We start from the raw sequence: 14,885 nt of genomic DNA, 5'->3' as shown, positions 1-14,885 counted from the left end.
ACTTTAACGCAATTCTAGCATTCATTTTTACTTAAGTATTTGCATGACACCATGCTTGCGCCAAAAGAACATTATTATCCAGGGGTGCTTATGGCACCATGATGTCAAAATACATCCCTGAGTATGTGGTTTTCTGAGGCGCTTCCTACTTTTCATTCTCACTGTACGAAATGTTCAGTATGAATGTGAAGAAAAGGCTTGAAGCTTCTATGAAAGTGTACCACCATTTATGTATATATCTATCCATAGCAGCATCATCTTTAAATATGGTCCTGAAAGTAAACCCCAAAACCCTCATTATTGTTTCTCAGTGCTTCCGTATAGTCAGATAAGTTGATTTAAATGTAAACTCCAGGAATAGCAAATTGTATCTAAATATGACAGGCATGTGCAGGGGCGAACTGACCATTTGGGCACTTGGGCACTGCCCTAGGGCCCAGGGTCAGTAGGGGGCAACCATGAGATGCCCCTAGTACCTTTCATAGGCTTTTTTGGGTGTGGTTTGAGTGTGGGTGAGGACATAGGGGCCTCATGATCCCATATTGCCCGGGGGCCCCATCAGTTTTCAGTCCACCCCTGGGCATGTGTAATCTTGAATCTTGGAGTGCTTTGTGTATTTCTTCCACATCTCTGCTATACTTCAGCATAAAATATTGCCTCTGTACAAAAGCTTCCTGGCACACAGTCCAGTCACTGCTGCTCTTGCTAATTCTGCAGGGTGACTGGTCTTGTATATGCCCTTCCTGTTTTTCTGCAGATTGGGCCTGCTGCCTCCCTCGCACAGTTTTGCTGTCTGTGCAGGCTTTGTGCAAGCACTGTAATGATGTAATTGTTACTTTTGTATAGTAATACTTAGGTTTGCAGAGGGGATTGTTGCACATTAAGTGGATTTGTATCCTTTGTAGATACTGAGGAATATATTTAAATGAAAGTTTTCATGTCCAAAGTTTAGCTTTAAGCTCACAGAATCTTTGGCCCTTTCCAATAACAACCTCATGGACTTTCTGCAGCCCCTTTTCTCTGGCTACATATAGACAACAGCCCCATATATGTCAACCAGACAAAAAATACATAATTCACTTTAGTATTGTATATGTGAATGGTAATTGGCTGTCACTTTTTCAGTTTACTTTGTTGTTTATTATATTGAATGCTTTTGTCTGTGTAAACAAAAGATGCTTCCAAAGTAACGTGTCCAAATAGACCTTGAACATATCATGTATTCATATATGAATGCCTTCAGGCTGCACAGGATACATTCCAGATGCAGCACTCCTTTGAGTTAAAGGCGGATGTCAAGTCCACTGAGATGTAGTACATTGTGCTACTTCTGTTACCGCAGCTGCAAATGTCTGTCTATAGCCCCTGAGGGATTGTACTCTACAGTCTTCTCATGTATTGTACTAGCTATGACCAAACCAAACGTATAAAAGGACTGTACACTTTGTACGTGTAGTATTTTCATAAGCAGATAACAACATTCCATCTTTTAAGGTATGCTGATATTAAGTGTTTACCATAGTAAGGCTGACAGATAAGTAGCACTATTACAGAAGCATTATAAAAATGTTAGAAAGGACTTTTGATCAAGGGCCTCTACTTTGACTAACAGCGAAAAAGTCAGCAATATTTATTGGATAAATACAATGAAACTGTCAGCTATTTTTAGTGGATAAATACATTGAAACTGTCAGCTATTTTTAGTGGATATGAAAACATTTACCTATTAGTAATGTTTTACAATGTACATCAAATTTACTTTTTTTCTTTCTTTCTTCATTGATTCTATGAGGACATTTTAAATACGGATCTGTAACCACTGAAAGGAGCAACAATCTCTGTATTAGAGTACAACATATTATTACAAGATCAGCCATGCAGAGAGTATATTGTTTCAGTAAAAGTCTATCAGTAGAGCTCTTCCCTTATTTTAAGGCAATTTGCAGGCAATTTCAACTCCTCTTAGCTAGCTTATGAAAACAAAATCAAAGCAACCTTCCACAAATAGATAAGTGTATATCCCGCATAAGGCTTGTATGGCCATATGAATGTGCTGTATTACAACATTCATACAAACCAAAATACAGTGGGATTTATTTTAAAAAGAAGAAGAGGCTGTTCACTATGCAAAGTGTATTTTTACTTCATAAAGTGTATATTAATGAATAAGGTAAAGTGTTCACTAATTACCTAATCAAATTCTGGAGAAAATATTTTTTTACATGCACATAACTGGGTATTCAATGTAAACACAGATTCACCTTATTCACATTCTTCACTTTGGTAATAGAACAGACTCTACTTTTTTAGGATTTTGGAATCAGGAAATTGTCTACATAAAGATAATCTTTAAATTTTTATTAAATGCTAGTGATTTAAATATCCTTCCAGCCTATTATATTGTTCATGGAGATGCTGCAAGTGAGTACTCAACTTCATCCACCTGCCATGGTCAATGCAAGAGGTCCCACTGTCTCTACTGGACTTTTATTTTATTTTACATTGCAGCAGCACCAGAAGTGAGACTCCTCCTTCTGCAGAAAGAAAAATAAGACTTTAGAAGGAATACACAGAGATGGGAATACAAGCAGGATGGGAATTTAAGCCTCTTAGATCTGTGGAACTAGTGGCCAAATGGGTCCAGTGTTTATTTATATATTAAACAATATTTTCAGGGTGAGTTGCCCTTTTTCATCAGCAATAGTAATTTTGGGATACTCAGCACGAAAGCTTTGTAAAATATGAACATTTACAGAGATTATTGTCAACAGCCTTTTACACTGTCAATCTATGTTATAAACCACAAAATAGTTTAATGGTCTTACCACTGACTGATAGCACTGTGTCACTTAGACTTAGCAGCTTTCACTATTCCAATTTTTTAAATAGACTATTGTCATGAGATGATGCACTTATCTATTAAGAGTATAGCCTTCCTCTTGTCATCTGTATAAGACTGTGTTGTTTGGCATATATATTAAAATCTCAGCTCTGCATTTCTTTTTCCTTTTATAGGGGTCTCCAGGTGCTGCAGGCATTAAAGGAGAGTCAGGAGAACCAGGCCCCCAGGTAAGTCATTTTTGTCCCCCACTAATGTTTGTTTTAGTTTTTTTCTTAATGATCATTATCACAATTATCATTATGTTTTCTTTATTATCTGCACAATGCGCATATGTAACCATAATTATTTTGTGCTGCAGGGTCCTAGAGGAATTCAGGGAGGACCTGGTTCAATGGGAAAAGCTGGCAAAAGAGTAAGTGAGGATATTACTACTTACCTCATTATTACATAATCTCAAAATACTTCAAGAAGAAGGTAACATAAAGCCTCAAACCAGATGTCAAACAAGTCTCAAACAAGTTTCAAGATAGGGTATTTGATGCATTTTTATAAAGGCTGACAAGTACTCATTGAAACTTAGAACAAGTGTATTGGTCAGAAAGACTAAATGCACATAAGCACTCAGTGAACATTGTACTCTTCTGTGCGTTACCTGAGGGACCAGCCATGCTGCAGATTATCAGATTTGGATAAAAAGTAGAAAGCCCTATCAGATCCTTTTTACTACTCCTCACTTCTAGTCCTGGTAACTATACAAGAAGTGAGACAAACTCTCCCCAGCTGGAACATACTGTACCAGTTAAAAGCTTTGGATCTTCATACCCTTACAAAGATTGCAGAGAATGCTTTTACTGCAGTTAATGCCCACACCAGGGGAGATTTTCTCTCTAGTCCTGCTCTAGGGACCTCACATAAAGCAGAGAGGAAAGTATGCCAACAGAGACAAAAAAGAAAAAAAAAGCAGTGGTTCACCAATCCCCAAATTTTTGGCTTAAGTTCTATTTTAATAGACTGAATCTTTACAAACTATCACTTTTGGTAATGTACATACCTTAAAGTGATAGCAGGAGTATACTATGCTCAGTGGCAGAGATTATATCCCCTCCTGTATAAACACATTTTATTGTTACTTAGGAATCAGCCAACTGTTGCACATGTATAAAATCAAAGAAGCACTGCCCTCCCATCCAGCCAACCTAGTGTAGACTTGAAAACAGCCTCAGCCATGAGCTTCTGCCAAAGACACGCCCCCCAACATATTTTGTTCCAGTCGGCAGAATGAAACACATCAGAGGCCATGGCTATGGAAGAGGTTGTTTTCAAGTCTACACTACGTTTTTTTTATGGGGGTGTGGCTCTTCTTTAATTTTATACATGCATCGCTTAGGATGAGCACCTTTGGCAGCCTGCACATTTCTCCCTGGCAACTGCAGGAGTTTGACTTCCCTAGCTTGAGAGGTGTTCATAATCTAGCACTAAGGTCACAGCTGTTGTATATGTTTATGCTTAAGAGGTTTCTTGTGATCACTGCTCTAGGTTGTGGTTATTGAATAATTGGAGTTCCACAATTTCCTACAAAGATGCAGTGGAAGGACCATCTAGGGAATTATCCATTCCTACAGGCCTAGAAGGATGCTCACCTCAAGCAGGCAAAGTTGTCACATTAGTAACTGAGCATCACTGAGGAGTAAATCTGCCTGGGTTGGGTTTGCAAACAGTTTGACATTTGCAAAATTTGAATGTGTTGAATCTTGTTATTCACATATGACAATTTTAGAGATAATAAGCAAGCTATTGTCAATCAGAGGGTAAAATAAATTGAATAATAACATAAGGAAAATATACCAATGCCAAAAAAAAATAAAACTGTTGAACTCCCTATACAGCTCCAACACATATTGACAATATGGCTTCTATGAGCCTTCCCTTCTATAGTGAGGGGGCGGTTTTATCCATTTCTCCTGATTATTGGCTCTTGTGACTCAGCTGACCATGGATTTTGCAAACTCTGGGGATTTGCTGCTCACTCATGGCTGTGAACGAACCTGAACTCCACCCCTACAGTATCTAAAACCATCTATATATGTCTATCTATTTATCTATCTATCTATCTATCTATCTATCTATCTATCTATCTAACATTTATAGGTAGCGTTGATCCAGGGAATATCCAATTGCCTCTCGGGGGATCAGGAAGGAGTTTTTTTCCCTGCAGGAGCAAATTGGATCATGCTTTGCTGTGTTTTTTGCCTTCCTCTGGATCAACTGTGGGTGTAGGATTATATCTTTATTTTTACTTTTTTTTTTATGGTTGAACTGAATGGACCTTTGTCTTTTTTCAGCCAGACTAACTATGTAACTACAGTATGTAAGATAGATAGACAAAGCTAGTTGATTCCATATGATGTTAAATCTTTTAGTTAGTTTAACTCAGGGTCATTACAGTCTGTTATGCTTCTATTTTGAGTACATACATCTTGTTTATATTGATTGATTTACCATTGCTGGCCTTTGGATCATGAGAATTGTAACAAGGAAGTATGTTTATATCAAGTCTGTTTTTAAAAATGTCAGTGTTTCAATGATACATTCTCCGGCTAACACAACAATTTTAATTGCAAGTTTTCAGAACATTTGATTTGTTTGTAGTCAGTTCTGTAGCAAACCTGAAGAGAAAACTGAATGTTTCAGCTCCCATTTAAGTCATTTTAACTCTCTTTTTCTGCTTTGATTGAAAACTAACAAGGTACAACATTCTGCAAGGCTGTATTTTTAATTTAATTACAGCAGGATGAAAAAAAAACATACGTACTGCAGCCTCTACTTAGTTTAACGTTCAGCATTTGAAATATTGTAATTAAAGATTATTAGGTAAATATTTTCTCTTTTTTTCTTCCGTTGGGAATCAGCAAGCTTGTGGTAAAGGAATTAGTAATGCTATGCTGTACAAGACATATAGGTTTTGCTATCTATTAATATGACATGTTCAATTTCAGGGACGTCCTGGAACAGATGGAGCCCGTGGAATGCCTGGAGAACCTGGTTCAAAGGTATGGTATTCATTATTTTTTAACTTTTATGGGGAAAGTATACTTTTCAGAGTTTTTTCACACAATTACATAGAGTGATTCAGGTCTATCTGACCAGTAAAAAAGGGTATAGGCAGGTAAAGTACTAATGGTTCTTAGCAATAACTTTGAACTACTCAATTTTTGTATTTGTTTTGCAGGGTGACAGAGGTTTTGATGGTCTTCCAGGTCTCCCTGGTGAGAAAGGGCACAGGGTAAGTCATTCCTTGGGGTGGAATAAAACTCTAGTCTTTAGGAATATGTTTTCCTATTCTTAGAAGAAAATTTTAATTACTATGTTGTTCCAGCAGAGGGTGCTCTCTACTTTGTTCTCTTACTGCTGATATCATAATATATTTTGGCTTGCAAAATCTGATAAATGTGCAAAAAAAAAAAACCCCAAACCTACTTAACCATTCATTAAAACTGCTTACAAATACACAAATAGCATATCAATATTATTTTATTTTTTTCATGTTAGGGTACATATACATTGCTATTGACATGGTTATGGGGAAATATATTTATCTATCTATCTATCTATCTATATATATATATATATATATATATATATATATATATATATATATATAAATGTTAAATATACTTCAAAGCAAGGCATATAGTATATTGTAAGATTTATACCTTCATCAAGTGGCATCCCAGATATGTCTTTTTTTAATTGTCTGTTTCCGGGGCCGATCATCTGCAAGCAGGGGCGTACTGTCAACTCATGGGGCCCTTGGGCAATAGGGGATCATGGGGCCCCTGTGTCCTTGCCCAAACTCAAAAAAGCCTATGATAAAGGTACCAGGGGCATCTCATGGGGCCCCCTACTGACCCCGGGCCCGAGTTTCCAAATGGTCAGTCCGCCCCAGTCTGCATGTAATTTTTTCATGGGCGATTACATGCAATCGGAAGCAAATAGCTGTTGTGCTGTAATGCTCCTATTGCTTTCAATTGGGCTCTCTGCTCACAGCTAATCGCAAGAAACCCCCACTTAGTCTGCTGTGGATAATCACATAAGCCCATATTTCAAGTGTGAACAGGACCTTGATGAGTTTAAAATGAAAGGAAAAGCTGGCCATAGATGAGATGAAAACTGGACGTTCTGTTGACTGAAAAATAACAATAGCTCATACGATTGTGCCATAATTTGTTTAGTCTTCCTAAAAAAAATAGCCAGCATGTTGGTTTGAGCACTTTTGATTGTGGCACGAAAATCATGTGTGGCAGCTAGCACACTAATGATACAAAAACCCAAACAATTTGACAACCAACAAGAGTTTTTGTTTGGTTTTTGACTCATCTATGGCCAGCTTAAGTTTATGTTTTATAAAATGTTACATGTTACACCCGTATTCAGAATGTAACATGTTACTGATGCAGTAGCCTCCGCATCACCCCCCGAGTCCCAGTTGTGACAGCGGTCTGGGGATCTTTTCCCTGCACTCACTGTCACAATTTAAAAAAAAAAGACAGCCGTGTAGGGCTCCATTCACCTGGCCACATGATTCATTCAAAGAGTTCTGTGAATGGAAGAACTACATCTACAACTACAGCCGCAATGAAATACCAGGGCGCTAAACTTTAAAGGCAGCCATAAGTACTGCAATGCATGCATCAGAATTTTGGAAATTACTGTAGGCACTTTGCCTAATTGCCTAATAGAGAAAGAAGCAAGAGTCTCAGCAATGTCAAGCCTACTGGTCCAAATCACATTGAAAGCCCCATTTTAAAGGACATATTTTATTGAGCAACAAAACATAGTGAGCAGCATTCAGGGCACTCACAGGATCTTTTTGTCAAGTTCAAATGTTGAATCACTAGTGAATTGTCCTAAAACAATGACTCCCACTAAGCCTAAAACATTCAGATCTTGTTTTCTTAATTGCAGCAATCTTATGAGAGGCAAGTTAGTTATACATTTCGTATATGAAGATATGAAATCAATGGATCTCTACTGAGAATTATCAGATCTTCTAGGCAGAGCTGCTGACCTTTGCAATAACATTATTACATCTGAAAATGCCACCATAGGTACACAGAAGAGTGTGCCAGCTGCACGCCTGATATAACAAATGGACTGCCAAATAAAGACCAAACTAGGGATTAGCACTGGAATTTTAAATTCCTTTTAGGAGTAAACAAAAGGCAAAAACATATTAAAGTTAGTTTTATTTAGTATATTTTGTATGTTTTTTAAAATGTATTTTTTTAAGTTTGTTGAAGGGTTTCTTCTCTATTTTGTTTGTTTTTTAGGGTGACCGAGGTCCTCTAGGCCCACCTGGCCCACCTGGTGAAGATGGAGACAGGGTAAAACAATTTAACCATGTGCTTTTTATCTCTTTACCTATCCTAAAAAAACTGGGTGAACTCTAGCACTTTAACATGTTATTTTCTTTGTTTTTTTATTCTGTACTAGAAATACCCAGTCACCAATATTATATTAATATTAAAGCAACAGTCTTTCTGATTTTACAGCTGTATTGCCGTTTTATGGCACACTTTGGCATGATAATGCAATGAACCTGTCTCTTTATATAAAAGAAATACAACTAGGTATTTTCTAACCAATCATGGTGTGATGCACACTCAGGATGTCGTAAACCTAGGAAGTGTGGCAGCTGTCACCCAAATAGCACAGGGAGAAACAAGCCAGGGACAACACCTGCTATGACCAATAAACAGAAACTGCAAGAATAAAATGCGTAGTAAGCTATGAAAAATCCAAGCTCTTGTGATATAAAATGACTCTTACCTATTCTGCGTAAGGAGTGCTGCCAGCTGATATTGCACTGCACAGTACCATTTCTCCTTTAATAAGAAAACTAGAGAAAACTCTCACTACAAGCATTTAGCTCTTTCAACAGACCTTACCTTTCATTTAGTCCAAAATGTTTTTTAATGCAAGTAAACCCAACCCATAAAATATGCTAAATTACTTCATTATTATCAGAAGAAAATGTGGTCTAGAAGTAATGGACACAATAATATTAAGTTATTTAAGTAGGACAATCTACATGCTGACAGTGTTTGTTGCAGCCTTAAATAATAAACCTTCTGTATATTTACATATTTAATTTATATTCTTACAGACTGTAACAGACCTTAGCTCTCTGTTTTAGGCTTTAAAACAATTTAATTTTTATAAGATTTTAATCTCATGCCCAAGTTATGGGTCATTGTCAGAGAGCTGAGTCACTGCCAGTATAGCCCTCAGGGTCTTTTGACCATACAAATATATAACTTTTTTTTCACCAGCACACCTTATCTCTATTCAGGCACAAATGAGAATATCACCAACCAAAATTTGGAACCACGCCAGGGCCTCTTTTTCAATTGATGTCTGAATAAAGACAGATTTCCTTCTAGAAGTGTGTTTTTTAAAATGTTTGTATGTTTGAATTATGGACAATTCCATCCATTCAGTTCACGACATGGCGTGCGACTGATTACATATTTGATTGGACCATAGAAGATGCACCACTGCACCCAAGTAAATGTACCACTGGCCCAATTTCAGTTCCTTTAATGCAGGATATAAGCTTCTTTTGAAGGGCCTGTAAGATTGTGAATAGAATTAATAAAGCAGAAGTTAACTCACAAGAAAAGTACAGGAGGTATATTTATTTATTAGAGGTACTTATATAGCACCATCAATTTACGCAGTGCTTTACACACATATATATATTTATATATAAATTTGTACATTCACAACAGTCCCTAACCCTCAAGGAGTGTACAATCTAAAGTCCCTAACTCACATCCATACATACACATACTAGGGTCAATTTAGACATGATCCAATTAACCTACCAGCATGTCTTTGGAAACCGGAGTACCCGGAGGAAACCCATGCAGGCACAGGGAGAACATGCAAACACCAGGCAAGTGGTACCATATTTGGGATTTGAACCAATGACCCTAGTACTGCCAGGCGGAAGAGCTAACCATTTAACCACTGCTGCCCAGGTACTATTCAGATAAAATATATACACTGCATTCACATAACAAAAATAATGGGAATCAATGACAAAAAACTCAATTTTACATTAGTTGATTGTTTTTAAATCAGTCAAATGTAGACCTGCATGACTCATCCATTATGAAAATCCATGCTGCCAGTTGATCAGATTTTCATGAAATCTGATGTGGACTTTTTATTAAAATGTCATGTAAGAAGGGTGCATATTAGCATTACCAAATGACAACATTGGTTTGAGTAGAAAATTATCCCTAACTTGATGTGACTAAAAGAAACAAGGCTTCCAATGTCAAGCAATCGACCCAAAGCCTGGGCAAAGATCACACTTTCTCTGGCCACAAAAGGCATTATGGGTGCTTCATGTCATTGAAACAGCCCAGAGCCTATTGATCCTGTCTGTTAAACCTGCAATGAAATGGGAGGATTAGTAGAGAGAGAAGCATGGCTGCCCTTGTGTTTCTACTAATGTGTGTATATATATATATACAGTATATATATATATATATATATATTTACAAACGATGTACAGAAACAGTTTAAATACTCAATCAATAGACACTTTGAAATAGCCAACATAGCAATTTATATTTCTATAGAGAGGATACGAATATATCTATACAGATAACAATATGTAATCTTTTCCAGCCAGCACATTAACATTAGTTTCTAGGCTTGCTTCTTAAATTAGCCTTTTCTATCCATCTTGGAAAAGGTTATATACTACAATATATATTTTACCATTTGACAAACACAGGCATTCATCGCTTGTCCTGCTTTTACGTGCTGTGTGTTTAAATAACAGTAGAAACAGCTTTTTCTTTTGTGTAACAGGGAGAAGATGGAGAGGTTGGACCCAGAGGGCTGCCCGGTGAACCTGTGAGTGACACATTAATCTGTTTTACACAGAACTCTTACTTTATAGCTTCACATTTTCACAACTAACTTGGTGTAACATGCAGCAGCGCTTCTGATGGGGGAATCATTCAAACCTCTATTGTAACCCTTACATTGTCAGAGGGCTCATTGTTATGCTTAAAATTGCAGTATAAAGAACAGTGAAACCTGTGACCTATTACCCATATCAACCATATCATCCCTCATTTGGTTTAAAGTACTCAGGAAAACCAAAAGTAACTTTTGGTTGGTTGTTAGTGGTTACTGTTCTTTGTACATTGGTATTTTTATTCTTAGATAAGCCTTTGTGTCTCCTTAAGAAATTTGCTGTGTTTACATCAACAACACTTTGAATTATTTAGTATTATCACAACAGAAGGGAATAAGATGGGAGTGTGGGTATACATTATTGTAATATCTAAGCTTCATATTATTTGAAAGAAACCATGAAATATGTATTGTTTAATGGTTACTTTGCTACAAAATCATCCCCTTTGTTATAGTTGTTAGTGGTTTTATGTAAGTCAAAGTTCATCACTCCATCACTAATAGATAATGTGTAACCATCAATAAAAAAACAATTCCTGGAATGAAAATCTATTTATGAATATAATTATACCAAGCTGAAAATGTGGTATAAAAAATATCAACAACATTCCTTTATCAGTGGGTTAGTGGAGGGGGATATTGCATGCTGTTATGAAATGTGTGATGTAAGGACACACGTTATTATAAAAACCCAGCAATCCAACTTCATAGGACAGTGATTCGTACAGTGTCCTGGCCCTACTGGTCAGATGCTAAGCAGACTAAAAAGCTCAGCTTAGACTGAAGACATTTAGAATGCATTAGAGTTTTATTTTAGAGGCGATTTGGAAACAACTCTGTTTTTTGGTCTCTGACATGGCCTATTTAAATACAAAAATCCAGCCATTCTATATCTTTTTTCCTGTATTTACTTATTTTTAATGACCCAATAGAAGATAAACCTTTTTTAAGCTCCAGAGAGCTGGCATTGTTTTCTGGATTTTTTTTCAACCTCTTCTGTCTGTGCAGAGTGTAGGCAGAAGATTGCCCTCTTGAAAACAATGGTAAAATCTACTCTTATACAGAATGTGTGCACAAGTAGAGTGGACTGGAAGAGAAAGTATATTATTTTGTATGAATTCGAAATCACTTTACTCCACCAAAGTGGCACAGAGATGAGAACTATTTAATGATGTGTTCAACCTAGCTGCCTTCACCCAAGCTAAAGGAAAATTTACATTGAAAAGTGTACATTAACTTTGTTAGAAAAACAATCTCTTCTAATTTAGTAAATTAGGCCCATATAATGAAACAGTCTCACATTTGAAGCTCTGATGAAGCTCTGCATTATTTATTTATTCAGTGTGTACTAAAGACCTAACTATGCACAGGGAACTTCTGTTCTTTCTGCATTCATATTTTGGTAATTGGCTATATCCCATTCTTCCCATACTTAAAAAAAACATGTAATAAAAGATACATTTAGGAAGCCATTACTATGCTACCTTTCTGGAAATGCTAGTTGCCTTGCAGTAATGTTGATGCTGGCCTTCAACAGCTTCTAAATCAATGACTTGGAACAAATATACAAATAAAATATTCTGACTTTTCTCTAAACTATTACTTGTTGTATGCTTGATCTAGGCCTATGACTCAGAAGAATAAAAGTCAGGCACAGCCAGATAGCTGTCATTTTCAGTTGGAGACCAGCTATACGCCCAGCTAAGCTCCTTTTGTGACAGGTGTGCTCAGAAAAGTGCTAAGAGATTAAAAACATTGACTATGTGGACCTAGCTTAACTTTCTTTCACTGTTTTCACTGAAAAAAACATTCACCAGCAGAGGGCAGAATTGCTAAGTTAGTTGACTTCCCTACTAAAGTGATTGTAAACCTTTAAAATGAAATATGAACAAAGCATATCCCTCTGTACTGTGTACTCATCTCAATCCAGAACACTGAAGGCCAGTGCACACTAGGAATCGCACAGGTATGTGCAGCACATTCAGTGCAGTGGAATTTGAGCCCATTCATTTTGAATGAACTCAAATCATACAGCACCAAACACAAAGTAGTGCATGCACTACTTTTGGAAACTCACTGCAACCGGATCGCATGGTACTTCTGTACCATGCAATCAAGTGCAGGCAAACACACTGTGTTTGTGACTTGCATTTGGGGTGTCATTAGGTTAACATTGACACCCACTGCAGCTCAGAACTGCAGTGCATTTTGAATGTGGTACGGGAAACACTCATGGAACTTGGGTTTCTCAAACCATGTTCTGGTGTGAAAACGGCATTAATGTAATTTCTGTCTGCTGCCTCATTCCTCAGTTATCAGCATAAATCACTTCAGGCAAGTCTACCTGACTCCAAGAGAAAAAAGGTGACATGGGAGGGAGCTCCAGCAAACAGCCTGTGATTGACAGCCTCAGCTCTGTTCTTGTGTGAAGGGTGGTGTGTCCCTTCCCTTCAATCAGATCTCAGAGCTCCCCTCGCTGAGCTCTGTAAAGTTTAACTTCAGCTGTCCGCCCCCTGGTTTATGAAAGCTAAGACAAGATGTATAAATTTTAGACTTTGATATAGAGAAGAGAGGGCTTCAGGTAAACAAGTACAGCTTATGTAGTAGGATTTGCGTCATTTCTGTGTATCACCTGAGGACAGTTACTTCACTAGGTATATGTAAGGGTTTACAGCCACTTTAAGTTTCAGCAGGCTTCTTTACTATTGTCATTTTTACAGATAGATTTGTTTAGCAGTTCCCATTATATAATGTGCTGCAGATCAGTTTGTGATATTTTTTTTTGACTGAGCTGCACAATAGAAAACACTTTTAAATGTGGATATCTGTAAGTTATCTAATTTTTTGAAGTTAAAAAAGTAGTGCCTCATCATACGAAAGAAACAAAAAATGCTCTGGTTTTTCCGGTTATTCTCACAGGTATATTTTCATCATGTGAATGACAGCAGTTGCTTTTATATCTTCAGATCCACTTCAGGAGATTTGACAGTAAAATTATTAAAAAACATTTTAGGCTTGTGCAGACAGCTAGATATTTTCAATAAGTATATCAAAGTTTTCCTGACAAACTGATTAAAAAAATGTGGAGTCTAGTCACTTACGTTCTCTGAGAACACCCATGGTTGTCAGTGTGTAACAAAAACAGTGAAAGATATCCCTGAAAGATGAGTACTTGGCAGAGAAGATCAGAAGTACATAATCTATTGGGTAGGACCCCAAAATGAGTCCTCGTGTTCTTGTAGATTTTAGGGGTCCCTCAATAATAGCAGGTTGACAGTTGAAGCTTCAATGTAAAGTACCCACCAAAACAGCATCAAAGTCAATATTTAAAATATCCTGCTGTGAATTAAACAGATGATTGCAAGTTTACATACACGTGAAAGGGAAGAACATGTCTCCAAATAGCTCATGCTAATAACTTTGACATTTTTCATAGGGCAAGCATGTTTTTATTTTCTCTGAAAAAATCAGTGCGTAAATTCTTTGTATTGCCCTTTGAAATTAACTCTCTATCTCCATTACATTGGATTAAAGGAAGCCTGTAATGATTCTCAAAAACTAATGGTTGACTAATTGTCTCTGGATTTAATACTTATAGGTTCTCTGACAATGAACAGGTATGCAGATTAGAAAGGCATGATGAAAACAGAACTCCCTATCTGCATATTTGCTCCAGGTCTGTGCTTCACAAAGTATTGAAGCCACTGCATAAGGCAACAAGAATGTTCATAAGGTGAAGCCATAAATGGCAGCCACTATATTCTCTCTTTACAGGGCTCCTTTAAAGCAATGGCTACTGAGAATTTACTCTTAGTACCAGAACCTATTACATTTACTTCTATGATAACATTTGCAAAACTGACTACATTGTATTTCTGGAAAAAGTTGACTGAATATGACCTTTTTTTTCAGGGTGAACGAGGATTGTTGGGTCCGAGAGGTCCACCTGGTCCTCCAGGACAACATGTACGTAAATGATGTTAAATTAAAAATACATTTCAACCAGTGGAGTATTTGTGGATAAGGGCAGAAATAAGTTGGTACT

The 14,885-nt window shown here is 37.0% G+C and overlaps 1 protein-coding gene across 7 annotated transcripts in view; it reads left to right on the top strand.

The window, feature by feature from the left end:
• The window catches only part of COL11A1 (collagen type XI alpha 1 chain), a 282,954-nt gene that overhangs the window by 137,346 nt on the left and 130,723 nt on the right, over positions 1-14,885 (top strand). For all 7 annotated transcript variants that reach the window (XM_089686598.1, XM_089686599.1, XM_089686597.1 and 4 more), the window contains 7 exons: positions 3,016-3,069; positions 3,201-3,254; positions 5,839-5,892; positions 6,072-6,125; positions 8,173-8,226; positions 10,730-10,774; positions 14,753-14,806. In XM_089686598.1, coding sequence (XP_089542724.1) covers positions 3,016-3,069; positions 3,201-3,254; positions 5,839-5,892; positions 6,072-6,125; positions 8,173-8,226; positions 10,730-10,774; positions 14,753-14,806 — 369 coding nt within the window. The remainder of the gene's footprint in view (positions 1-3,015; positions 3,070-3,200; positions 3,255-5,838; positions 5,893-6,071; positions 6,126-8,172; positions 8,227-10,729; positions 10,775-14,752; positions 14,807-14,885) is intronic.

The sequence above is a fragment of the Staurois parvus genome, unplaced genomic scaffold, assembly GCF_062004578.1.
Source record: "Staurois parvus isolate SC_StPar_1 unplaced genomic scaffold, SC_StPar_1.0 ptg000402l, whole genome shotgun sequence".
Lineage (NCBI taxonomy): Eukaryota > Metazoa > Chordata > Amphibia > Anura > Ranidae > Staurois > Staurois parvus.
This window is presented reverse-complemented; position numbering and strand designations above follow the sequence as displayed.